Source organism: Bubalus kerabau, chromosome 18, assembly GCF_029407905.1.
Source record: "Bubalus kerabau isolate K-KA32 ecotype Philippines breed swamp buffalo chromosome 18, PCC_UOA_SB_1v2, whole genome shotgun sequence".
NCBI lineage: Eukaryota > Metazoa > Chordata > Mammalia > Artiodactyla > Bovidae > Bubalus > Bubalus kerabau.
In genome coordinates, this window is record NC_073641.1 from 65,002,133 (window position 1) to 65,030,015 (window position 27,883).

The following is a 27,883-nucleotide window of genomic DNA, read 5'->3' on the forward strand; positions in this document are numbered from 1 at the left end:
TGGTTCCATAACACAGAGATCTCCTTCTGTAGTTACAGGTCATTTTTTTTTTTTGTTTTTTTGGATTCCATGGCTCATATCCTCAAAAAATAACCAAGCCTAGAATAAATTCACCTGAGAAACAAAACTTAAACACAACCCAGATAATTCACTTACTGCCTTATATTCTTAGAAATCAAAGCCATTTTCTCTCCAAATGGGTTTCAAGGTCCTCTCATTCCATGAGATGCTCCTGAGAAGTTCTGCAGTGAAGAAACCCATTTTAACTTTCGATCCATTTTTTTCAACTTTGTTGGAACACGGAATTCTTTTTTTTCACATATCATCTCTTAAAATCCAGTGGAAACTACATTTTAAAGACTGGGAGATGGCCTAAAGTATTCTCTTGCATATAGAACCACAGAGGAAGACTGGTGTCTTCTTTTTTTATATATAATTTATATTTATTTATTCAGGTTTTGGCTGCGCTGGGTCCTCGTTGCTTTGCATGGGCTTTCTCTAGGTGAGTAGGGGCTACTCTTGCTTGTGGTGAGTGGGCTTCTCACTGTGCTGGCTCCTCTTGTTGAGCACAGGCTCTAGGCACACGGGGCCTCAGTAGTTGTAACCTGCAGGCTCAGTAATTATGGCTCATGGGCTCAGTCGTTCCGTGGCATGTGGAATCCTGCCTTGACCAGGGATCTAACCCAGGACCCCTGCACTGGCATGCAGATTCTTATCTACTGTGCCACCACGGAAATCCTGATGTCTTCTTTTTGCGTGCAGTCTTTTGGAAAGTTTATTCGAGCTTATTTTCACGTGTCTTGATCTAAAAAAATGAGGATGATAATCATAAGGACTATTGACTATTATTTTCACAGTCTTCTTCCCTGGTGGCTCAGATGGTAAAGAATCTGCCTGCAGTACAGGAGATGCAGGTTTAGTCCCTGGGTTGGGAAGATACCCTGGAGAAGGGAATGACAACCCACTCCAGTATTCTTGCCTGGAGAATCCCATGGACAGAGTTGCCAGGTGGGCTACAGTCCATGGGGTCTCAAAGAGATGGACACGACTGAGCAACTAACACTTTCACTTTTCCAGGCACATAGTAGGATTGGAATTCCCCAGCTCCTTTAAATTAGGTATGGCCATGGGATTCAATGTGGTCAGTAAAATATGGACAGAATCATTAAGATTTAGTGCATCAATTATTACACTCCCCTGGTGGCTCAGATGGTAAAGAATCTGCCTGCAATGCAGGAGACACAGGTTTAATCCCTGGGTTGGGAAGATCTCCTGGAGTAGAAAATGACAACCCACTCTGGTATTCCTACCTGGAGAATTTCACGGACAGAGGAGCCTGTGGGGTCCCAGAGAGTTGGACATGACTGAGTGACTAGCACTTTTTTTGCTTTTACTTATTTCTACCACAACAGTTCCAGATGGTGTTATCTTTGTCAGACCCTGCTGCTGCTGCTACTAAGTTGCTTCAGTCATGTCCGACTCTGTGCGACCCCATAGACAGCAGCCCACCAGGCTCTTCTGTCCCTGGGATTCTCCAGGCAAAAATACTGGAATGGGTTGCCATTTCCTTCTCCAATGCATGCATGCATGCTAAGTCGCTTCAGTTGTGTCTGATTCTGTGTGACCCTATGGACAGCACCCACCAGGCTCCTCCGTCCATGGGATTCTCTAGGCAAGTATACTGGAGTGGGTTGCCATTTCCTCTCCATTGTCAAACCCTATCTCTTAGCAAAAATGACATGGAGCAGTGTCTGCTCTGCACCCCCTACTGGCCAGTGCATCAGATCAGATCAGATCAGTCGCTCAGTCGTGTCCGACTCTTTGCGACCCCATGAATCACAGCACGCCAGGCCTCCCTGTCCATCACCAGTTCCTGGAGTTCACTCAGACTCATGTCCATCGAGTCAGTGATGCCATCCAGCCATTCATCCTCTGTCGTCCCCTTCTCCTCTTGCCCCCAATCCCTCCCAGCATCACAGTCTTTTCCAATGAGTCAACTCTTCGCATGAGGTGGCCAAAGTACTGGAGTTTCAGCTTTAGCATCATTCCTTCCAAAGAAATCCCAGGGCTGATCTCCTTTAGAATGGACTGGTTGGATCTCCTAGCAGTCCAAGGGACTCTCAAGAGTCTTCTCCAACACCACAGTTCAAAAGCATCAATTCTTCGGCGCTCAGGCCAAGCCAATGCATAGTGAACAGGTAACATGAGAAAACTAATTACATTTTCTGTGAAAGTGTGGGTCTTTTACTTACCGTAGCATAGTTTATCTTTTTCTGACTGTAACAGAAATTGCTACCAGGAGTTGGATGTTAAGAGCAGGAAAATGATAATTTGTTATTGGCTTGAAGGACAAGTCGTAGGCAGTGAAGAAACTGTGAGAACATCTGGAAAGATGACAATCCTTGTTATGCAGGTGGAAACATTTTGGTGAAACTGTTGCCCACAGTTATTTGGAAGGCAGATTATATGCCTAATGAATTTACAGCTAGAAAAAGATGCAGAAGGACAATACAGTTGACTCTTAGACAACCATGGATTGTGTAGTATTGTAGCATTTACTGTTGAAAAATACCTGAGTATAAGCGGACCTGCACAGTTCAAATGTGTGTTGTTCAAGGGTCAGCTGTATTACTGACATGGTTTCCATTGGTTGCACTTGACAAAGTATTGTAAGAAACAAGGTCAGAAAAGAATTAGCTGGATTCCAAGCAGGAGTTCATGGAAGATTTGAGGCTTTGGAATATTGAAAAAGCTGACTGATTTTTAGAATCCAAACAGCAGAAGATAAAATTGAGAAAACCTCTTAGTAATAAAAAGGAATTAAATCTGAGTTTTGCAGCCCAGGGCGTGACCTCTGTGCCTACTGTTAAAAACCATTCAACCGATTATATTTCCTTGGCTATCACACCATTATTAAAACCTCTGCAAGGTTTATTTCATCTTGTAGAGTATTTATTTTTATTTATTTATTTTGGCTATGCCATATGGGATCTTAATTCCCCAACCAAGGATCAAACCCATGCCCCCTGCACGAGGCAAGTCCCAAGACAGGTCTTAAAAGTAACTGGTTGTGCCTCTTGGCACATGGAGTTTTCTGGAATCAAATAGATCAAAGACTGATGAAGTTGTTGCAAGAAGTATACTTCTAAAAGAATCACCAGGCCGGATTAAAATTGGATTAAAATAAAAATTGTTTAGGATCCTTGGACCCTAAACGTTTAGGTCAGGAAGTGGGCTGAGTAAGCCACACGGCTCCCAAGCAGAGCATGTTCCCTGATGCTTACTTCAGATGGGTCAAAGACCCGTGTGTGAAGCCAAGGCCTGTGGAAGATGAGGGATAACGAGGCTTCTTGCCGGGAGCATATGCAGGGACTAATGTCCCCCACCCCCAGGGTGGAACTCATAGTACTGGGTTGGCCAAAAGAACAAAACTTTTGGCCAACCCAATATTTGTCCAGGGGATTTCAGGACTGGTGAAGACCACTGTCTGTTATATATCTCCTATTTTCCTTCTTTCCAAAGAGAAATATTTGTTGGTGTTGTCTGTTCCTTGTTTCCTCTTTGTAAATTGGGTGTCTGTGTCTTTTTGTTTTGTAAGTCTCCAGAATGAGAGAAGCCGTATGCGGGACCACTTTAGTTGCTGTGTACCACCTGCTGTCATGGGCTGAGCTGTGTCCCCCCAAATCAAATGTTGCAGCCTTAACACCCAAGGAGACTCCACTCAGAGATAGGAACTTTAAAAGAGGGAATTAAGGTTAAGTGAGGTCCTAAGCTAATACGATCAGTCTTGGGGCAACTAACCCTGGTGACACCACAGCTCTCCTCCAGAGCTGTGTGAAATAAACTTCTATTGTTTAAGTCCCAAGTCGGCAATATTTTTTCACACCAGCCGGAAGAGCCTAATATACCTTTGGATGAAGGGACAAGCATATATCACCCAGAGGTGCTGGATCAGTGACTGGATGGATCTTTATGTCCTTCTTGGGGAGGGAATAAGTGAATTTTTTCTAAAGGAAGAAAACAGAGCTGACTGGCCACCAGAGAGGCAGATTACCATTAGAACTCTTCAGCCATTAAGATGGTACTTCCACGACCCCTTGAAGATTGGCATGGTCACATGGCTCCCTTGGCCAATCAGATGTGAGTAGATGTGACCTGGTGTTTGTCTAGGCAGAGTCCCTTAAGAGCTAAAGCGTGATGTGCCGACCCCCCCTTCCCTCTGCCACAGCATCTGTGATGTTCCAGATGGTAGAATGTCTGCCAGCCTGTGTCCCTGAATACTGACGACACGGAGCAGGGTCCCAGCCAATCCATAATAGTCACGAGCAGGGTGAAAAATGATGTTTATGATCATTGAGATTTCGGGGAGTGTTTATTACTATGGCATAACCTAGTCTATCTCGATTGATGTAATCAATAATATGGGTAGGAAAAATCTCCAAAATGCTCGTAGAAAATTTGATTGTGTCATATGATTAATTCAATATATTGGAGCTTGTCCTTCATTAGATAAAGAAGTAGAGCTGATGTTGGAGGATGCCCATCCATCACTGTTTTGTCCTCTGTCTTCAAAGGTGATGCTGCTGAATGACTATAGGAAGAACATGTTTTAGGTTAATTTGTCAGTAGTGGTAATGGATTCTCTTATAACCATTCACTCTTCTCCACTCAGCTACCTCTAGGAAGGCAAGGGTTATATGTCATCAGAGTCAGTCGGGGCCTCAAATCCAGCATGTCAGTTCCATTCACTTTGTGCCTCAATAAATGGGCACCACCAGTTGACAGCAACAAGGCGGAGTCACCAGGGAATCCTCAGGTCCTGTTTAGCTTAAACAGGAACCGGAAGCCAGGAGCACGGGGCAAGGTATGACCACCTACAGATTGCAGACATTTGCAAGGTCAAAGTGTAGTGACCTGAGGAATATCTGTTGTATACCTTTGTGAATAATGAGCTTGCAAGGAAGTTTTACCATGTGCATTGCCAATAAGTTATCAATAAAACTCTTAGCATGTAGACTGGTGTGTTGTTATAATAGGAGTTAAGACTAGTTGAACACATTCTGTGGAGTAGACTGCATGGTTGTCTGTTGTATGGTAGGTTGTTTGCTCTCTAACAACGCTTCAGAAAGCAGAAAATTTCAAAGGTGTGTGTGTGTGCTGTGTGTGCTGTGTAAGGTGTGTGTGTGTGTGTGTGTGTGAGAGAGAGAGAGAGAGAGACAGACAGAGACAGAGAGAAGAATCTGGAAGAAGTAAACTTTGGGGAAAGATTGCATATGAGGTTGGAGAAGGAAATGGCAATCCACTCCAGTATTCTTGCCTGAGAAATCCCACGGACAAGGGGAGCCTGGCGGGCTACAGTCCATGGGGTCACAAAGAGTGGGACAGAACTGAGTGACTGAGCATGCATGCAGGCATATGAGGTTAGAAGGCAGAATTGTAGTCTTCAGTCAGAGCATCATCCCTGTCTCCTGGAAGCTGTCTTTGGCCACATTTTTCTCACTAGTCCTTCCGTGCAGTGTGGCCCTCCCGCCTCTGCCCACAGCTAATTGTCAAAGGGGGCTCTTGACCCAAAGAGCCTCTAGAGGCAGAAGTCGTGAGAGATGAAGCTTGGAGTTGAGCTGACCGAGTGGTTTGGCCCCTCTGGAAGGCCTCTGGTGAGAGAGGGAAGAAGAAAGCGAGCTGTAGAGGGGAAGGGCTGGAGACCAAGCCTGGAGGGTACAAGGGGCTGGCTTCCCCTAGTCTTGTCCTTGACGAACTCAAAGACAACCCAGCGTCCTTATGCATGAGTTTCCTGTGGCTGCTGTAACAAATGACCACAAACTGAAAGTGAAAGTTGCTCAATCATGTCCGACTCTTTGTGACCCCAGGAGCTATACAGTCCCTGGAATTCTCCAGGCCAGAATACTGGAGTGGGAAACCTTTCTCTTCTCCAAGGGATCTTCCCCAACCCAGGGATCAAACCCAGGTCTCCCACATTACCAGCTGAGCCACCAGGGAAGCCCAAGAATACTGGAGTGGGTAGCCTATCCCTTCTCCAGCAGATCTTCCCAACCCAGGAATTGAACCAGGGTCTCCTGCATTGCAGGTGAATTCTTTACCAACTGAGCTATGAGGGAAGCCCACAAACTAAGTGGTTTAAAATAACAGAAATGTAGCCTTTCAGAGTTCTGGAGGCCAAAAGCCCAAGGCCAAGGTGTTGGCTGGGTTGGCTCTCTTCAAGGTCTCTGAGGGAGGGAATCAGTTCAGGCGCCTCTCCTGGCTCCAGGGGATGGGTGGCTGTCCCTGGCAGTCCCTGGCATGGGGCTGTGTCTCACCAGTCTCTGCCTCTGCTGTTATTCACATGCTCTCCGTGTCTCTTCACACTGCCTTCCGTTTGTCTGTCTGTCTCTTCTCCTCTATTTATTTATTTATTTTTAAAGATTTTTTTTTTGATGTGGACCATTTTTAAAGTCTTTATTGAATTTATTACAATATGGCTTTTGTTTTACGTTTTGTTTTTTTTTGCCCCCGAGACATCTGTGACGTCAGTTCCCCGACCAGGGACCGAACCCACACTCCCTGCATTGGGGAAGGCAGATTCTTAAACACTGGACCACAGGGAAGTTCCTTCTCCTCTCTTTATAAGGACACCAGTCATACCGGAGGAGGGCTACCCTAATGACCTCACCTTGACTTGATCCATGTCCGCCAAGACCCTATTTCCAAATAAGGTTCATTTACAGGTGCTAGGGTTTAGACTTGAATGCATCTTCTGGTTGGGGTGTGGGGGTGGGGCACATAATTCAACCCATAACACCTTGTATTCATCTTTTCCCTTAAGCTTCCTGGACGTGATCTCTGTCTCTTGCAGTGTCACCTGGGTTTGTGGGGGGCGGTGGTGGGGGGGACCTGAGGCAGACCGTGGGGGCCTGGAGGCAGAGCAGGTGTAGGGGAAGAAGCACTGACATGAGATATAGAACACCCCCCACCTGTGTTGGGAAGGGATGTGTGATCAGGAGCTGAATTAACAGAATAACTCAAAGGAGAGCCGTGTGAGGCTGTCTATCTCTTGGCCCTGCAGAGGTGGAAAGACAGGGTTAGAGCTATTGGGACTCTTGCTTTCAGAAGAGAGAGAAGCCTGGCTCAAAACTGCTTAAGTAAAGAAAAGGGAGGTGGGGTTACTGACATGTGTAGCTGGGAAGACAGGGGACACTGTGTATAAACCAGAGTAAAACGTAGCCAGTGCTCTGTTATGTGGAAATATCAAAAAGAGCCAGGAAATATCTTATTATGTTAGAAATGAATAATAGCAATAATAATCATTTTAAAAGTGTATATTTGAATACATTGTTGAATGGCCATTTTTTAAACTGAATATGACACAACAATGATTACTTCAATTATACATAATATTACAAGGGTCTAAAAAAAGAAGAAAGGTTTTTGCTGAAATAGAAATGGTTTCAGGAAGAGTTAAAATACCAGCTATCATTTGTCTGATGAATTATATTAGATATTTATCATAGGTCTGGAGTTGTAAAGAGTGACTTGAAGCTGGAATTTTTCAGGGCTCGTGATTTGAAACCCAGTTTCAGTGTTACTGGAATTCAAATTATCACCATTCCATGGAAGGCATCCATCAGTCGTCCAGTCTCTAGACAAGGATGAGAATGGTGACAAAATTTAAAGAATGTGGATTCTATTCCCAACTAGTCAAGGTACCTCTTTTTTTGTTCATTCTTTTTTCATTAGAGGTAAGATATTAGAGCAGTGAAATCAGTCTCTTAAATTTATCAACCAAACGACAGTAGGAACTTCAGCTCAGCAAGATAAAGAGCATGGATTTGAAATTTAAGTACTAATCCTATGTTGGGTTAGAACAGGGAGCATGTAGGTGTCCATGCAGTTTCTACCTTATCTTTGGGGTATAAGGAGAAAGTGTTAGACAGTGTGAACGGATGAAGAAAATTATTCTCACAAGAGTGAATGGACATTATTCTAAAATGCTCTAACAAGAAGGTCAAAGTCCTCATCTCCAATTCATTTTATTTTATTATTTTTTTTTTTTTCTTTTTTTTTTTTTTTAATTTTATTTTATTTTTAAACTTTACATAACTGTATTGGATCCAATTCATTTTAAATTTCAAGAAAAATGAAAAACAGAAAGAGAGGAAAAGGGAAGAAAGTATGTTGTCCAGTTTGTTGATTCCTCACTGGCCTTTCATGATGATTATGTCATCTGATTAATTAGTAGTTTCTTTTTTGAAATATGTGCACATAATAGAATATTCAAGAGTCTTTCAAGAAAATGTCTTTGGGGTAATATAGCTCTACCTATGGAGAAGGCAATGGCACCCCACTCCAGTACTCTTGCCTGGAAAATCCCACGGGCGGAGGAGCCTGGTGGGCTGCAGTCCATGGGGTCGCAAAGAGTTGGACATGACTGAGTGACTTCACTTTCACTTTTCAGTTTCCTGCATTGGAGAAGGAAATGGCAACCCACTCCAGTGTTCTTGCCTAGAGCATCCCAGGGACAGGGGAGCCTGGTGGGCTGCCGTCTGTGGGGTTGCACAGAGTTGGACGCGACTTAGCAGCAGCAGCTCTACCTCCCACTCCTGATTCTTTAATTTTTCCTTAAAGGTACCCTTGGTCACTGGTTTCTTATGTATATGTATACCTGGCAATCTTCTTTGTATTTACTACACGAATGGTAGCATACAAGATAAACTAATTTGAAATTCTTTTCATTGCAGATTGGTACACATGGATCCATGAAGCACTGTGCTTTTCACCCCCCTAAAACTGGAAATGGCACTCTATCGTGTAGATGCATCATGATATTTTTAATTGTCCACTATTTATACATATATATTTTAGGTCTTTGTTATTAGAAATAATGTTTTGTGTATACATTTATGAGTATGCCTGTAGGATACATTCTCAAGATAAATATGTCAGACCAGGGTCAGTAGGAAAACAGAAACTAGTCCATGTAGTTCTGGTGTTAAAGATTTTAATAAAGGGAGTGAGGGCTTACACATCCTTGGCACACTCAGGTCAGCGAAGATTAAGTAAATGTTAGTGTCTCAGTCATATTCGACTCTTTGCGACCCCATGGACTCTAGCCCGCCAGGCTATGGAATTCTCCAGGCAAGAATACTGGAGTGGGTTGCCATTCCCTTACTCCAGGGGATCTTCCTGACCCAAGGATCGAACCTGGGTCTCCTACACTGCAGGCATATTCTTTACTCTCTGAGCCACCAGGGAGCTAAGGTTAGAGAAGATGCAAAAAGTAATCTCAGGTTGAAGCCCTTGAGTGGGTGGTCCTTACAAGCTCACCGTGAAACTGCTGTAAGCTCCCAGAAACCCTCACCAGGGACCTCACACTGTAGTGCAAGGTGGTGGTTCTCAAGAGGCGCCAGGAGCAAGCCTCAGGCACCCTGTCCCCCAGCCTGGTTCCACCTGTGAATGCAAAACAGTGGTGGCCCCGCCCCTTCTCTTATCTGCAAGGGTTTCTCATTGGAGGAGTAAGTCAGAACCTGGGAGGGGTTTCTGGGGGGATGTAGCCCCTCCCTTTTCTTTTATGATTCAGAGACTCTAGAAGGTGGTGATGAAGAGTTGACAGCAGTCCATCCGGTGTAAGCAATGTGTAAGGAAGTGCTGGGTTGTTGGGTATGTGAACTTTAATATTTTAATCACGACTGCCTAACTGCTGCTCAAAGAGGCTGTACCCATTTACATCTCCAGCCCAGAGTATAAAAGAGTATTTATAAGAATGCCTCTTTCCTTACACTCTTGCCAACACAACGGATTCTAAAAAAGATTTTAACTTTGCTAAGTTGATAATAAAAAATAATATTCTACTGTAGTTTCTAATTTGTATTTTTTAATGATGAGATTATTTTTCATTGTTTTAAAAACCACTTTTTCTTCCCTGGATTGGGAAGATCCCCTGGGAAAGGAAATGGCAACCCACTCCACTATTCTTGCCTGGAGAATTCCATGGACAGAGGAGCCTGGTGGGCTACAGTCCATGGGATCGCAAAGAGTCAGACAGGACTGAGTGACTAGCACACTTTTTCCCCCTGTGACAAGTTGATTCATATCCTTTGCCCGTTTTTATATTATGCTGTTGCACTTTTTCTTACTGATTTATAGGAGCCTTTTGTCATGGTGCTACAAACATATACCAGTCCTGATTTCTTTTTTGCTGTGCATAAAATTTTAATGTTCTTTATCCAGATTTAAAAAAATCTCCTATTTATAGCTTTTGGATTTTGCGTCATCCATAAAAGTCCTCCCCTATTCTGAGAACATAAGGGACTTTGCCTGAATTTTCTTCAGCAATATTTATGAATTTTTTAAAAAATGTAAATGTTTGACCCACTTGTGATTTATTTTGGTACAACAAGTGTCACAGGGATCTAACTTAATATTTTCCACATGGACTAAAGGAAAGCAGAGAGTTCTAGATTAAGCTGTATTCTTTGTAGAAGTTGTGAATTGCAGATATCCCACCGGCAGGTTTGAGCAGCCCCAGGTCGGGTAGTGCAGGCAGAGGACAGGGAGAGACTTTTTTGGGGTTGGGGCAGAGCTGGAGGCAGAAGTGAGCGCCTCACAGTCACAGCTGGGAGTGAGACTGGCCGAGGATGGGGCTGGTGATGCGAGAGGAAGCAGATGGGTCCACCGGAAGGATGCTCCTAACATCAGCCCAAGGTGAAGGAACGGGGCTGTGAACAGACAGCTGCAGTCAGTGTGTTTTGGGAAGTCTGGCCAGGTGGGGCACTGAGGGGAGGGCAGATGACACAGCAGGGGAGCCTGAGTGGACGTGCCCTCCCAGCGCCAGGCTGAGCCACCGACTCGGGGCTTCTTCCTCAGGGCTGAGACAGAGGAGCTGCTTGCAGACAAGGGGCACGTTTCAAACCAGGACACTCAGGTGCATCCCTGGAGTCAAGAGTGCAGCATCCTGGGGTGGGGTGGGGGAGGCTGCAGGCCTGGGGTTCTGTTTCTGCTCCGGACTCAGCCCCTGAGCACTTCACATCAGACCGAGCGTCCTTGTGGGATCCGTGGCTCAATAATGAGACTAAATATATTTGATGTGGTGTTTTCGCTGTGCCAGGGTGTAGGTGGGCTTTCCATTCACCATCTCTTTGCATCCTCACCTGCTATCACCTGCTTGTATCCTCACTTGCTAGGCTTCCCAGGTGGCACCATGGTTAAGAATCCACCTGCCAATGCAGGAGATGCAAGAGAGAGGGGTTCCATCCCTGTTTTGGGAAGATCCCCTGGAGGAGGAAATGGCAACCCAGTCCATTATTCCTGCCTGGAGAATCCCACGGACAGAGGGGCCTGGAGGGCTACAGTCCTTGGGGTTGCAGAGTTGGACACGACTGAGCAACTGACAGCACATACAACAATTCTGCTACCACTGGGAAAGCTAAGAGTGGGATTGGGACAGATTGGGAAACTGAGGCTTAACACCCTCAACGTCACAGAGATTGAACTTGAGAAGAGTGTCTCTGAGTCCAGAACTGAGCTCTTAACTGCTTGAAGTTGTGTCTGTGACTCAAGGTCAGCTAATGTCTCTCTCCGCTCTTGGTTATAATTCATGTACATGTATAAAGTGTTCCATTATAATTAAAAATGTACCTAGATATTGGGCTGTATGAGAATGGAATTGCTGACATACATTCCAGTCTGAGCAAGTCAGTGCCTCCATAGGTTTTTAGGAACTTCTTTGGGGCAGTCATCCCCTTCTTCCCGAATTGCCTGTCCCAGCTTCTCACAGATGCCAGTCTTTCCTTCAGAGGAGACAGGGCTTTTTTAAGAGATAAGTTTTATTCTGAAAGCTGGATGGCTGTGTGTCCTTCTGTGCCCTTCACGTCCTCTGCAGGGCACACGAAGCAGCGGTTTGATTATTTTTTCTAGAATATAGGAGGAGAAAAGGTGGCTTTTAAAGCAGTGTTTAGCTTTCACATCCACTCGCTATTTTTGTGCAATTATTTGATAAGAAAACCAAAGTTATAGGATTGACCGTGTTTCTGTGAAAGGGAGTCTCTCAGCAGTCTCTCAGCCCTTTCTCGGCAAACTCTGACCCTCCCTTTCACTAGCAGCGGGCTTCCCGAGGTCTGGAAACCAGGGCTGACTGCTGGGACACCACCCCCGGGGGGTGGTACAGGGTCCCCCGCTTAGAAGGGCTCTGTGGGGGGGGGGGTGGTACAGGGTCCCCCGCTCAGAAGGACTCTGTGGGGGGTGGTGGTACAGGGTCCCCCGCTCAGAAGGACTCTGTGCTTGGTTTAACACTGTCGCTGTCTTAAAAATTTTGCATAAGGAACCTTGTGTTTCCTTTTATTCATGTTTATTCATTTTCGGTTGCATCGAGTCTTCTTTGTGGTGCACAAGGTCTTTTGTTGCAGTGTGCAGGCTTCTCTCTGGTCGTGGCGCCCTGGCAGTAGTTGTGACCAGTCAGGCTTAGATGCCCTGGTGGCACGTGGGATCTTAGTTCCTGGACCAGGGAACAAGCCCGTATCCTCTCCAACGGAAGGCAGATTCTTAACTGCTGGACCACCAGGGAAGTCCCACCTTGGAAGCACTGGGTTCTGCACATTACACACATGTTCCTGCCTGACATGACGTGGTGAGGGGGCCTTGCAGAAACCTGGGATAGAATACTTTATTGACCTCCAGTGATGTCCTCATTCTCCCAGGTGCAGGGAGCCAGTCTGCTAAGGTATTATGTGGGCTGCGGCCCGCATCTCTCTACAGGCACCTCTGAAGCCTTTCTGCCCTCTGCCCTGCTGTAATCATCCACAACCTGTAATTAAAGTAGCAGAGCTGTTACTGAGAGAGATGGGAGAAACAAGCTCGCAACTAGGACCTTTGCCCCAAACTCGCAGTTGTTTATCCTCCGAGATTCTGTGAGCCTGTCTCCTTGGGGCTCATTGTATCTTGTGATATATGGTACCTGTCCATTAACACAGGGAGAATTTCCAGGAGGATCCTGTTTCTCCTGACAGCCTGGCACCGACGACAGCACTTAGGTGAGTGGGGTTTCGATCTGGTTCCTGTTAAATCATTTTTAGAGGCTCAGGAGATAAAACATAAAACAAACTCATGCTTGTTGAAGCAGAGATGCCTCCACCGCTGCATCCCACCTGCCCTCCCACCTCCAGGATCCTAGGGAGAAAAGCTCATAAGCTCCTGGCTTAGATCCATGTATGGTCCTTCCAGTGTCAAAACCTAAGCTTACTTAGATACCTAAGCATTCCTCAGAGCACAAAAATACAGGAAGAGTGAAAATTTCTCTATGGTGAAAGGTACTGCAGAATATTGAAACAGTTCAAGGGCACTGTTCAGCTGAACAAAGGAACTGGAGAGAAGAGGCCAGAGGTGTCCCAGGACGGGTTTTTCCAATCTCTGGGATTTAAGGCGTGATGATCTGAGGTGGAGCTGATGTAATAACAGAAATAAAGTAAAAGTGAAGTTGTTCAGTCATGTCCGACTCTTTGCGACCCCATGGATTGTAGCCAACCAGGTTCCTCCATCCATGGAATTTTCCAGGCAAGAGTACTGGAGTGGGTTGCCATTTCCTTCTCCAGGGGATCTTCCGGACCCAGGAATCAAACCCAGGTCTCCTGCATTGTGGGCAGACGCTTTACCTTCTGAGCCACTAGGGAAGCCTAAGTGCACAATCAAATGTGATGTACTTAAACCATCCAGAAAACCTCCCCTCCCAAGGTCCAGGGAAAAACTTGTCTTCCACAGAACTGGTTCCTGGTGCCAAAGTCTGGGGGCTGCTGAGCTAGGATATTTCAGCTTTGACATCCGTATAGATTCTTCAGGTCTTGAGTATCTACTTTTTCAGTCTTGTCATGATATTTCTTCATTTACTTCTTCTAACAACCGCAGAAAGTAAGGTAGCAGGGTACAGTGATCACGTGAATGGACCAATGAATGAGCCTGCCTCACCCCTAACCTTTTAGGCTCCTCCCACTCTGAAGCTGGGCTTGATCACGTGACTTGCTTTGACCATTGGGAAGTAGAAAATGGGGAGACTGTTGTGCTCTGCTCTATCAGTCAGGGTTCTCTGAAGAAATACAATCAATAGGATGTACATTGATATGCTGCTGCTGCTGCTAAGTCGCTTCAGTCGTGTCAGACTCTGTGCGACCCCATAGACGGCAGCCCACCAGGCTCCCCTGTCCCTGGGATTCTCCAGGCAAGAACACTGGAGTGGGTTGCCATTTCCTTCTCCAATGCATGAAGGTGAAAAGTGAAAGTGAAGTTGCTCAGTCGTGTCCGACTCCCAACGACCCCATGGACTGCAGCCCACCAGGCTCCTCTGCCCATGAGATTTTCCAGGCAAGAGTACTGGAGTGGGTTGCCATTGCCTTCTCCAAGCGGAAATTTATCAGAGAAATTGACTCGCGTGGTTACAGCAGCTGAGAAACCCCATTGTCTGTCTCTGCAAACTCGAAAACCAGGGAAACAGATGGTCTATTTGAGGCTGAGTCCCAAGGCCTGAGACCGGGGCGGTGGTCATGATGGTGGGACAAGGTGAGTCCCAGTCTAGGTCAGAGAGCCGACGCACCAGGAGAGCCTTTGTCCAAGGGTCGGAGAAGTCGGGTGTCTCAGCTCAAGCAGAGAGAGACAGAATCCACCTTTCCTTTACCTTTTTGTTTTGTTCAGGATCTCAGATGAGATCCTGCCATGGTGAGGACCATCTTCTTTACTCTGTATACTGGTTCCAAAGTGACTCTGTTCTGGAGACACCCTCACAGATGCGTTAGAAACAATATTTTCCTGGCTCTGTGAGTATCCCTTAGCCAGGTGAGGTGAGTACACAAAACCAACCATCACAGGCTATGCTGAAAAAGGCCACCCTCTCCTCCCAGCCCCCACACTTACGTCAGCAAACAGTTTCCACCCCTTTTTGCTGTTTTCTCATGTATTTCCCCCCATAACTCTAAATAGGATGCTTTTGCTGCTGTTTCTTCACTTTCAGCATAGATTACAATTTTATTACTGTTGAATTTATATTATGAAAATGCAGGACTTAGCTGTGTTACATGATCATACAATCATCACAGGAACATGCTTCCCTTTCTCATATCTCACCTTAAAATGCTGAACACACTTTGTGTGTGTGTGTGTGTGTGTGTGTGTGTGTGGGATGGATGGGTTTGGAGATCTAGTGTTGTCATAATTTTAGCTGTGTAAATCTTGTTTACAAGTGAGACACATTATATCAGTGATTATATTTCATTTCCTGTGCATTTTTTCATTCCTTCTCCTGGAAATTGTTTTCTTCTCTCTTTTCTGTGTTTCTTCATTTCTCTCTCTCTCTCTCTGATCTTATCTTTTCACACTCTCAACCAGTTTTTTCCCCCAACTTTTATTACAGTTTTCCATAAGGTCAAACCTCTCAGATAACTTCTCAGATATTCGTTTGGATAAGCCACTGAGATGTTATGGTTTTCTCCTCCCCGCCACCGGTTCATTGGGTTGCAGTTGACATGTCACACTGTGTAAGTTTAAGGTGCACAACATGATGATTTGATACACTTACATGTGCAAAATGATGCCTGCAAGAGGTTCATTATTACCTCAATCACCTCACATAATTGCTATTTAAGAATTTTATTTATTCTTAATTGGAGGATAATTGCTTTATAATACTGTGTTGGCTTCTGCCATGCATCAACATGATTCAGCCACAGGTATGTGTATGTACCCTCCCTCTTAAACCTCCCTCTCACCTCCCACCCCAAAAACGGTGAGAATGTTTAAGATCTACGTTCTCAGCAAATTTCATGTATATACTGTCAAGTGTAGTTGGCTGTAGTCATCACGCTGTGCATTAGGGGCCCAGGACTTACTCATAACTGGAAGTTTGTACCCTTTGACCAACTTCTCACTTCCCCCACCCCAGCCAGCCCCTAGCAGCCTCCATCCTTCTCTCGACTTCTGTGAGTTCTGCTTTTTTAGATTCCACACGTAAGTGAGATCAGACGATATTTGTCTTTCTCGGTCTGACTTACTTCATTTAGCATAATGCCATGAAGTTCCATCCATCCATCCATCCATTCATTTTGTTGCAAAAGGCAGGATGTTTTCTTTTTTAATAGGTGATTAACAGTCCATGGTGTGTGTGTTTCTCGCATCTTTATCTTTTCATCCATAGACTCTTAGGTTGTTTCCATATCTTGGCCGTTGTGAACAATGCTTCAGTGAAAATGGGGGTGCAGACACCTTATCAAAATACTGATTTGGGGGATTTCCTTGTGGTTCAGTGGTTAGAACTTGGCACTTTCACTGCTGGGGCCTAGGTTCATTCCCCAGTCAGGGAACTGGGATCCTGAAAACTGTGAGCTTTGAAAATACAGTTTGAAAACTGTATTTTCCAAAAAAAGGATATCAATTCCATTTTCTGTGTATTTATACCCAGAATTAGAATAGCTGGATCATATGATAATTTGAGTTTTAATTTTTGAAGAATCTGCATACTGGGTTACATAATGTACCAACTTAGGTTCCCAGCAACAGCGCACAGGGACTCCATTTCTACGCCCTTGCCAGCACCCTTCTAGGAGTCTTACAGTTTCAGCTCTAGATTTAGATCTTTAAATCCATTTTGAGTTAATTTTTATAAGTGGAAAAAGATAGAGATTCAATTTCTTTCTTCTGCTTGGGATTATCCAGTTTTCCCAACACCATTTATTGAAGAAACTATCCTTTCCTCATCAGTGTTCTTGGTTCCCATGTCGAATATTAGTTGACTGTTTATCTATGGGTTTATTTCTGGGCTCTTGATTCTGTTCCATGGTCTATGTGTATATTTTTATGCCAGCAATGTCCAGTTTTGATTACTATGGCTTTGTAATGAAGTTTGAAAAACCAAGAGTGTGAAACTTCCAGTTTTTCAAGATTTCTCTGACTATTCAGGGTCTTCCAATGTTCCATACAATTTTTTTTTCTATTTCTATAAAAATTATCGTTGGAATTTTGATTGCATTGAATCTATAGATTGTTTTGGGTAGTGTGGCTATTTTAACAATGTTCTTCCAATCCATGAGCACAGGATATATTTCTGTTTATTTCTGTCTCCTTTAATTTCTTTCATTAAGTCTTGTACTTTTCAGTGTACACCTTCTGGGTGTTAGTTTATTCCTAATTGTTTAATTGTTTTTGATGCTATCATAAATACTATTGTTTTGTTTATTCTTTTTCCGATATTTTGTTGTTAGTGTATAGAAGTACAACTGATTACTGATTTGTTCATTTTGTATCCTGCAACTGTACTTGAATTTATTAATCCTAACAGATGGTGACTGCAGCCATGAAATTAAAAGACACTTACTCCTTGGAAGGAAAGTTATGACCAACCTAGATAGCATATTGAAAAGCAGAGACATTACTTTGCCAACAAAGGTCCGTCTAGTCAAGACTATGGTTTTTCCAGTGGTCATGTATGATGTGAGAGTTGGACTGTGAAGAAAGCTGAGCGTCGAAGAATTGATGCTTTTGAACTGTAGTGTTGGAGAAGACTCTTGAGAGTCCCTTGGACTGCAAGGAGATCCAGCCAATCCATTCTGAAGGAGATCAGCCCTGGGTGTTCTTTGGAAGAAATGATGCTAAAGCTGAAACTCCAGTACTTTGGCCACCTCATGCAAAGAGTTGACTCATTGGAAAAGACCCTGATGCTGGGAGGGATTGGGGGCAGGAGGAGAAGGGGACGACAGAGGATGAGATGGCTGGATGGCATCACTGACTCGATGGATGTGAGTCTGAGTGAACTCCGGGAGCTGGTGATGGACAGGGAGGCCTGGCGTGCTGCGATTCATGGGGTCGCAAAGACTGAGCGACTGAACTGAACTGAACAGCTTTTTGGTGGTCTTTAGGATTGTCTCTATATAAGATCATGCAGTCTGAAAATAGAGACAATTTTACTTCTTCCTTTCTGATTGGAATGCGTTTTATTTATTTTTCTTACCTAATTGTCAGTTGAGATTTTGTGGTTATTTTCCATGCGGGATTATTATAGCAATACCTGAGTGATAAAGAGGCTTTCTTCATATGTCTAGAGGTCTCTGGCTTGTGGCTCACTTTTAAGAATGGAGCACTCAAGAGAACATACTCTGTATGATTTTAATACCTTTAGACCATGAAATTTTTGCACCCTGTTTTATGTCTGTGAATATGTTCCAGTGTCTTCTAGTTTATAGTCTATGGGAACCTGAATAGAATTTGTATCCTACTGTTGTGTGAAAGTTGTATAAATCTTAATTATGTTGAATTGGGTCATAGTGCTTTTCAGGTCTACTGTATTCTTTTACTTTTCTGTATATTCATTCTATTAATTTTTGAGGGTTGGATATTGAAACTCCAGCTAAAAATCTTAATTTATCTACTTAAAAATAATTGTAATATATAGTGGAACTGTATGTAACTTTGTTTTTTATTTTCCAAGTCTCCTGTAAATGTGTTGTCATGCTTTCATAACTTAAAAAAATAGGTAAAGCAATTTTCTTCCCCGCCCCCCAAAAAGAATGAAGCACTGAAAAGGGACCTGAGACCCTGTGTGCTTGGATGGGGCTTGGAGACTTTATGGTGACTGTGTGGGGGACATAGCCAGTTCATGGGGAGCCTCCAAATATCAGTGTCTGCAGATCTTGCTATGGTGCCCCCACTTTTCCTGGGATGTCCTTGTCCGACTACTGGAATTTTACATCTTACTTCCTGCAGTCTCATGAATGTCTCTCTAGTATATCCTCATATGGCAGGAAGAGTGAGAAAGCTCTTGTGTCTCTTCTTCAGTTCAGTTCAGTCGATCAGTTGTGTCCGACTCTTTGTGACCCCATGAATTGCAGCATGCCAGGCCTCCCTGTCCATCACCAACTCCTGGAGTTCACTCAAACTCATGTCCATCAAGTCAGTAATGCCATCCAGCCATCTCATCCTCTGTCGTCCCCTTCTCCTCCTGCCCCCAATCCCTCCCAGCATCAGGGTCTTTTCCAATGAGTCAACTCTTCGCATGAGGTGGCCAAAGTACTGGAGTTTCAGCTTTAGCATCATTCCTTCCAAAGAACACCCAGGGCTGATCTCCTTTAGAATGGACTGGTTGAATCTCCTTGTAGTCCAAGGGACTCTCAAGAGTCTTCTCCAACACCACAGTTCAAAAGCATCAATTCTTCGACGCTCAGCTTTCTTCACAGTCCAACTCTAACATCACACATGACCACTGGAAAAACCATAGTCTTGACTAGACGGACCTTTGTTGGCAAAGTAATGTCTCTGCTTTTCAATATGCTATCTAGTTTGGTCATAACTTATAAGGGCACTAATCCCATTCAGGAGGGCTACACACTCAAGAGGAAATCATCTACCAAAGACCACCCCCCCCGCCCCCACCCAACACCATCCCTTGGGGGTTAGGATTTTGACATATGAATTTTTAGGGAGCCATCAACATTCAGCCCATAATGCATCATGAGATAAAGAGTCAGATGTGGATAGTGCTGATCCCTGAGAGTGCTGATGCTAGCTCACCTCTCATACTTGTCAGGAAGTGCTTTCCTAGTCTCCTTGCCTCTTCTTTCTTTCCTGACCCAGAGGATTCAGAGCTGGATTTAATGAACAGGAGAAAAAACACAAGCCGAAAAAAGAGAAAAAGGGCAGCTCCCCTCCTGACTGCAGCGACCTGACCTGGAGAAGGAAAAGAAACCTGAACTTGGAATCAAGGTTTGAATTTTGATGCTTATGTGGGACTGGATATTTAAAATGTGGAACTGAACTTTTATTTTGTGATCAAGGTCTTTTTAAAGTTTTTAATTTAACAGTGGCCAGAAAGTTCAGGAGACTGAGTTTTTACCCAGGAGTAGAAGAACTTGTCCATTAGTGGTTTGAAAAGGAAAATGAGAGTAGATATTAATAAGTTTCAGTTGCTTTGTGATTATATCCCAGAATCTGAATTGGTCAGTTTTGTTCAGTTACTCAGTCGTGTCCGACTCTTTGTAATCCCATAGACTGCAGCATGCCAGGCTTCCCTGTTCATCACCAACTCCTAGAGCTTGCTCAAACTCATGTCTGTCGAGTCTGTGATACCATCCAATCATCTCATCCTCTGTCGTCCCCTTCTCCTCTTGCCCTCAATCTTTCCCAGCATCAGGGTCTTTTCAAATGAGTCAGTTCTTTGCATCAGGTGGCCAAAGGATTGGAGTTTCAGCTTTAGCATTAGTCTTTCCAATGAATATTCAGGGTTGATTTCCTTTAGGATGGACTGGTTGGGTCCCCTTGCAGTCCAAGGGACTCTCAAGAGTCTTCTCCAAAATTCAAAAGCATCAATTCTGTGGCGCTCAGTTTTCTTTATAGTCCAATTCTCGCATCCATACATGACTATGGAAAAACCATAGCTTTGACTAGATGGACCTTTGTTGGCAAAGTGATGTCTCTGCTTTTTAATATGCTGTCTAGGTTGGTCATAATTTCTCTTCCAAGGAACAAGTGCTTTTAATTTCATGGCTGTAGTCACCATCGGCAGTGATTTTGGAGTCCCCCAAATAAAGTCTCTCAGGGCACTCAGGTCCGGTGCACTGGGATGACCCTGAGGGATGGGATGGGGAGGGAGGTGGGAGGTGGGTTCAGGATGGGAGACACATGTACACCCATGGATGATTCATGTCAATGTATGGCAAAAACCACTACAATATTGTAAAGTAATTAGCTTCCAATTAAATAAATTAAAAAGTCTCTCACTGTTTCCATTGTTTCCCCATCTATTTGCCATGAAGTGATGGGACCAGATGCCGTGATCTTCGTTTTTTGAATGTTCAATTTTAAGCCAACTTTTTCACTTTCCTCTTTCACTTTCATCAAGAGGCTCTTTAGTTCTTCTTTGCTTTCTGCCATAAGGGTAGTATCATCTGCGTATCTGAGGTTATTGATATTTCTCCTGGCAATCTTGATTCCAGTTTGTGCTTCATCCAGCCCAGCATTTTGCATGATGTATTCTACATATAAGTTAAATAGGGAGGGTGACAATATACAGCCTTGATGTACTCCTTTCCTGATTTGGAACCAGTCTGATGTTCCATGTCCAGTTCTAACTGTTGTTTCTTGACCTGCATACAGATTTCTCAGGAGGCAGGTCAGGTGGTCTGGTATTCCCATCTCTTTAAGAATTTTCCACAGTTTGTTGTGATTCACACAGTCAAAGGCTTTGGTGTAGTCAATAAAGCAGAAGTAGATGTTTTTTGGGAACTCTTGCTTTTTTGATGATTCAACGGATGTTGGCAATTTGATCTCTGGTTCCTCTGCCTTTTCTAAATCCAGCTTGAACATCTGGAAGTTCACGGTTCACATGCTGTTGAAGCCTGGCTTGAAGAATTTTGAGCATTTCTTTGCTAGTGTGTGAGATGAGTGCAATTGTGCAGTAGTTTGAACATCCTTTGGCATTGCCTTTCTTTAGGTTTGGAATGAAAACTGACCTTTTCCAGTCCTGTGGCCACTGCTGAGTTTTCCAAATTTGCTGGCATATTGAGTTCAGTACTTTAACGTTATCATCTTTTAGGATTTGAAATAGCTCAACTGGAATTCCATCACCTCCATTAGCTTTGTTCGTAGTGATGCTTCCTAAGGCCCACTTGACTTCGCATTCCAGGATGTCTGGTTCTAGGTGAGTGATCACACCATCGTGGTTTTCTGGGTCATGAACATCTTTTTTGTATAATTCTTCTGTGTATTCTTGCCACCTCTTAATATCTTCTACTTCTTTTAGGTCCATACCATTTCTGTCCTTTATTGTGCCCTTCTTTGCATAAAATGTTCCCTTGGTATCTCTAATTTTTTTGAACAGATCTCCAGTCTTTCCCATTCTATTGTTTTCTTCTATTTCTTTGCATTGATCACTGAGGAGGGCTTTCTTATCTCTCCTTGTTATTCTTTGGAACTCTGCATAAATGGGTATAGTTGAATCTGAATAGTTCATCCTAATAGCTACATTTATCTGAGAATCTTTTTATTTTGCCCTTCCTCTTGAGAGGATAAAATTCCAGGTTATTACTTTTTCGTCACTTCAATAATATTATTCCACTGTCTTCCAGCATCTCATGCTGGTGAAGAGGAGTCTGTGTCGCTGTAATTGTCCTTTGTGTTTCTGCACATCTCATAGAGGAGACACTGACAGCTTCTGTTCCAGGCTATCTTTTTAAGGGTATTTATAGAAAAAAACTGCTTTGGGAGATAGATATGGTGTCTTCTTCTGGAGCCACGGGTAGGTTTGTTTCAAGATCTTTAACTCTCCTGCGTGCATTGAGTTTTTTTTTTCCTTGTTGGTTGTAGGTGTTTTTTATTGATGTTGTGAGCTCAGCTTTGCCTTTTTTTTTTCATGGAGCATAGTGAGTACCATTTAGACGAGAAGTTTACCAAATTGAGTAAATAATCACTTTAATGAACTTTTCTTGAGTGTTTAATTTAATTTTAAATGTAATTAATCCTGGAGTTGCAGTTGTCATAGCAATTAACTACTGATAATTCCATTTAGCAGCACTGATTTTAATTTTAACAAACACTGTCTATGCTTACTTCTCAACACTTATTTGAATACTTAGTCTTTTTTCCTTAAGCTTAACTCATCCAGCCTTCCTTACCATACACTGTCTTGGGAGTTGCTGATCGGTGGTATTGCTGTTCCTAAAATTTTGCAGTGATTCCAGTCCCATTTAACGCTCCGCACACTTTCCTTTCCCCTTGTTCATGCTAGGTATGTTACATTTCCCATTTTATGACTTTTCACTTCTTCAAACTGCCCTTTATTGCTTGAAGTTCCACATTGTAATTTGAAAAGTAGAACACTAAAATATCTATTTCTGAACGACCTGCTAACTACGGGGCTGTAATTGTATTCAAAATCGATAGTTCAGCTGAAACTTTATTTTATTCAACTTGAGAGGTATTTTTGTAGCTGATTATTCTTGCTTATGGCTTTACCTAGAGCTTTTATTTCATGGTTATATTTTGTACCATGTTAAATATTTTTTCATCTATTTTTCACAAAGCTAGATAAAAATGTTAACAAAGACATAAAAGCCATATGTTAAACCTGGAATAGTATTGGAATCAGAAATGATAGACTGCATCATCTTACTTTTATTGTTTCCTGAGATTTATTGCTGTGGAGAAGATTCAACCCAAGACTGTGATGGCTAATACAGTTAGACCAAATTTTCAGATATCTAAAATTATGGCACTAAAACTTCTTTCATATGCTAACTGGAAATGAAAAGGAAAATACGTTCAGATAAATGTCCTGAGGTAGGAAAAGAAATAGCAACCATACAGATGAGACAAGTCTTGCTTGTTATCTCTGTTAGATTGGCTGTTCTCCTACTGAGAGCTGCTCCATCATTTGAGTCCTTCTTCCTTCAGTGATAGCCCACAATACACTGTCGCCCCAGGGAAGCCAGGAAGCTCTCTGCAAGACGGCAGAGAATCACTGCCATTCTGTTCCTTCCCCATCGTCAGCCTGGGTCCCTGGAGTTCCTGGGGTTCCCTGGGCTGGCTTTGTGACCAAGGGAGCAGGGCACTTCCTATTTATGGGACGTGGGTCCACAGATTTCATCACATTCTTCAAGGGGTCCATGATCTTCCAGATGCCAAGAGTGGAGTGTAAAAGCATCTCTCTTTTACAGAAGACTCTCTTAGAAATTATTTTGATTATTACAAAAGGGCTAATGGGCATTTAAAAGCAGAAATATCACTTTGCAGACAAAAGTCTGTATAGTCAAAGCAACAGTTTTTCCCCAGTGGTCATGTATGGATGTGAGAATTGGGCCATAAAGAAGGCTGAGTGTCAAAGAATTGATGCTTTTGAATTGTGGTGCTGGAGAAGACTCTTGAGAGTCCCTTGGACAGCAAGGAGATCAAAGCAGTCAATCCTAAAAGGAAATCAATGCTGAATGCTCATTGGAAGGACTGATGCTGAACTCCAATCCTTTGGCCATCTGATTCGAAGAGCTGACTCATTGGAAAAGACCCTGATTCTGGGAAAGATTGAAGGCAAAAGGAAAAAGGAGTGGCAGAGGATGAGATGGTTGGATAGCATCACTGACTCAAGTTACATGAATTTGAGCAAATGGCTCAGATGGTTAAGCGTCTGTCTACAATGCGGGAGACCTGGGTTCGATCCCTGGGTCAGGAAGATCCCCTGGATAAGGAAATGGCAATCCACTCCTGTACTATTGCCTGGAAAATCCCATGGACAGAGGAGCCTGGTAGGCTACAGTCCATGGGGTCGCAAAGAGTCAGACACGACTGAGCAACTTCACTTCTTCTGGAAGATAGTGGAGAATAGAGGAGCCTGGTATGCTGCAGTCCATGGGGTTGCAAAGAGTTGAACTAAACTTAGAGACTGATCAACAAGCAATGACGTTGATATTAAGCATATTATTAATAATAATGTATGTGATTATGTGCCAGGACTGTCCTAAGTACTTGGTTACAAAATAAAAAAAACTTAGGGATAACTGCAAATGTACAACAACAGGGAAGGCAAAAATATGATTCTCCATGTGCTTATCACCCAGCTTCAATCACCATCAACATTTTGCTAATTGTTGTTAGACTTTGAATTGCATGGCCTGATATAGTTTCCATTAGTACTCTAGGGGTAGGTACTCTTGATAAGCCTTTTGTAGATGAGGATCCAGAGGCTTGGAAAAGCTCAGTTGCTGGCTGATGGTTGCACAGCTGGTGAGTAGTGTGGACTTGAACTAAGGGCTGGCCAGCTCTGGAGCCACCCTCATCTTAGGCCAGTAGGGGTCTCCCTTCTCAAGTGACTTCCTCCTACCTTCACATGCCCGTGTGTGTGTGTGTGTGTGTGTGTGTGTGTGTGTGTGTGTGTGTGTGAAGTTGCTCAATTGTGTCCCACTCTTAGGGACACTTTGGACTGTAGCCCACCAGGCTCCTCTGTCAATGGGATTTTCTAGGCAAGAACACTGGAATGGGTTGCCGTTTCCTTTTCCCAGGAGTCTTCCCCACCCAAGGGTTGAATCTGTGTTTCCTGCTTTGCAGGAGGATTCTCTACCTGCTGAGCCATAGGGGAAGCCCCTGTGCCTGGCTTCCCTGCAAATACTTTCATTTTCGGAGTAGCTCCATTTACTGAGCACCTCCTCAGCCTTTTTTTTTTCTTCAAGTTTAGTAAAAGTCACTCAGTCGTGCCTGACTCTGCGACCCTATGGACCCCATGAACTATACAGTCCATGGAATTCTCTAGGCCAGAATACTGGAGTGGCTAGCTGTTCCCCTCTCTAAGGAATCTTCCCAACCCAGGGGTTGAACCCAGGTCTCCCATTTTACAGGTGGATTCTTTACCAGCTGAGCCGCCTGATAGCTGGGGGTTCCCTGATAGCTCAGTTGATAAAGAATCTGCCTGCAATGCAGGAGATCCTGGTTCGATTCCTGGGTCTGGAAGATCCACTGGAGAAGGGATAGGCTACCCACTCCAGTATTTTTGGACTTCCCTTAAAGCTCAGCTGGTAAAGAATCCACCCACAATGCCGGAGACCTGGGTTCGATCTCTGGGTTGGAAAGATGCCCTGGAGAAGGGAAAGGCTACCACTCCAGTATTCTGGCCTGGAGAATTCCATGGATTGTATTCATGGAGTTGCAAAGAGTCGGACACGACTGAACAACTTTCACTTCACTTCCTCAGCTTTATGTGTGGTTTTATTCTGTTGTTTTTTGCCTGCATTAAAAAAAATGTATTCTTCCTGATTTTAATAAAGTGTCTCTGAGAGATGTATTTTATCCTCAGTTTACAGATGAGAAAACCTCAGGACAGATGTTAGACAACTCAGCCTGTGTTGTACCTAATCAGTGATGGAATTGATGCTGGAATCCAGACAGTCTGACTTCTCTCCAACACACACTGGGCTCCAGGCTCAGTTAAATGTGGCATGAAATTAAAAGAAAAATGAGTATATTTTCTAGAATTGAAAAGTGTTAGTCACTCAGTCGTGTCCAACTCTTTGGGACCCTCTGGACTGTAGACCACCAGGCTCCTCTGTCCATGGTATCCTCTAGGCAAGAATACTGGAGTGGGTAGCCCTGCCTTTCTCCAGGGGATCTTCCCAACCTAGGAATCCAACCTGTGTCTTCCACATTGTGGGCAGGTTCTTTTCTGTGTGAGCCACCAGGGAAGCCCATTTTCTAAAAGGGAGTTTGTATTCATGGAGTCAACTAATGGTGGCGAGAATTGGGCACCTAGCTGGAGACTGCAGCTATTTCAGCACAGAGGAGGGTGTGCGGCTTATGGGGTTCCCCCCTGCCTGCCCATGGGGCACTGTGATGTCTCCAGGGGCCCCCTCCCCCACTCACATCAGATCCTCAGGGTCCACGGCAGGTTCTAGATTCCCATTTCTAAGCTGGGCCTCGGGCATTGATGTGATGCTCCCATGGCTTTCTTCCATCTTTTAGAGGACAAAGAGACTTCCTGCAACTGGTGGGTTTTAGGACCATCCCTCACCCCTGGACAGTGAGATCTGTCTTCTGAGACCAGAGGCAGCATCACTCATCATCAACCAAAAGGTACTGTGGCAAAGGTACCGTGGCTTCATCTTGCTTATAGGAGCACCCAGGCCAGTGACACCCCAGCATTTGGAAGACACTCCTGTCCTTCAGGGGGGTGACTGGCCCAGCTTAGTCTGTGTCATCCAACTGCCTCAGCCAAACATGTTACCTTTATGCACAGAGATGAGGAAACCAAGCATTTTGCTTTGCGTGGAGGTAGGTAGGAAAGAAAAAGCTATAGGGAAGGGACTTCCCTGGTGGTTCAGTGGCTAAGAGTCCCAGTGCAGGGATTCTGGGTCCAATCCCTGGTTGGGGAACTAGATCCCACATGCCACAACTAAGACTGGGCAAAGCCAAGTAAATAAATAAATACTGAAAAAAGACTATAGGGAAAGTATCAGGAGCCTGAAGATTATTATTAAAAGTTGAGTTATGCTTATATTAATTAGTTAGTTAGTGTTAGTTGCTCAGTTGTATCCAACTCTTTGCAACCTCATGGATTTATGAATAGCAATAATTAATTTGCATTTTCACAGTATTGCAAGCCCACATTACTTCTGGATCATTAAAACGCAATGATCGTTTGATCATAGAAAAGTCACATATATTGATACAGGTATAGAAAGTGCTACTGGGTATACATCTACTAATTACTGGGCCGGCTACCATCCATGGGGTTGCACAGAGTGGGACACGACTGAGCGACTAAGCACACAAACATACAATGAGCATGTGCTATTTCCTATCATCAGAAAAAGAAACCCCCAAATACAAAGCACAGACTAGGGAGGTGAGATTTCACTTTTTAATCCCTGCAGCTCACCTGGGGAGGGTTGCTGTCAAAATCCCCTGGCAAGTGGCAGGCTTCCTGTCACCCCACTTCCCTCTCCCATCACTGCTTCCTGGTTTGAGTAACTCCAGGCACACTGGGACAGTTACCCTTTGTTAGGACAGCACTGTGTGGGAGGCCCAGTGGAGAAGACTTCACCCGCGCTGCACCCCAGCCCTCATCTTACTCGAGCACTCCTTTGAGAATTCAGATGCTTGCTGGAGCTCGTAGCCACCCTCTTTGCTGTTGCAGTAGCATACTGATGGGGACTGACTCGCGCTTTCCATTCCAGGCAGTCTTAATACCCTGGCTAGACTCCGTGGTCTGGCCCAGCTCCCAAGTCCATGCGCAAATCAGTCTCCATGGCTGGCGGATGCAATAATCTGTTTGACTTTAGCCAGGCAGGCACGGACCTTGAGTGAGGGGCGGGGAGGGTAGAGTCAGGCTCTCAACCACAGAGTTGAGTGGTGGAAAAGTTTGTAAAGGCCTTCAGGATTCTGTGCCTTGAAC

General features: G+C 44.1%; 1 protein-coding gene across 13 annotated transcripts in view; it reads left to right on the forward strand.

The window, feature by feature from the left end:
• Positions 1 to 27,883, forward strand: part of ATPSCKMT (ATP synthase c subunit lysine N-methyltransferase) — an 83,383-nt gene that overhangs the window by 39,519 nt on the left and 15,981 nt on the right. For 2 of the 13 annotated variants that reach the window (XM_055555191.1, XM_055555193.1), the window contains exons 5-6: positions 456 to 502; positions 1,972 to 2,198. The exons of 3 other annotated variants lie outside the window; for them this stretch is intronic. In XM_055555191.1, the coding sequence (XP_055411166.1) occupies positions 456 to 502; positions 1,972 to 2,191 (267 nt within the window). In that variant the 3' untranslated portion in view covers positions 2,192 to 2,198. Of the gene's footprint in view, positions 1 to 455; positions 503 to 1,971; positions 2,199 to 4,672; positions 4,865 to 7,547; positions 7,698 to 8,732; positions 10,280 to 19,590; positions 19,665 to 27,883 lie in introns of those variants that run through there. 8 more of the 13 variants (XR_008705000.1, XM_055555192.1, XM_055555202.1 and 5 more) reach the window with 8 other exon arrangements.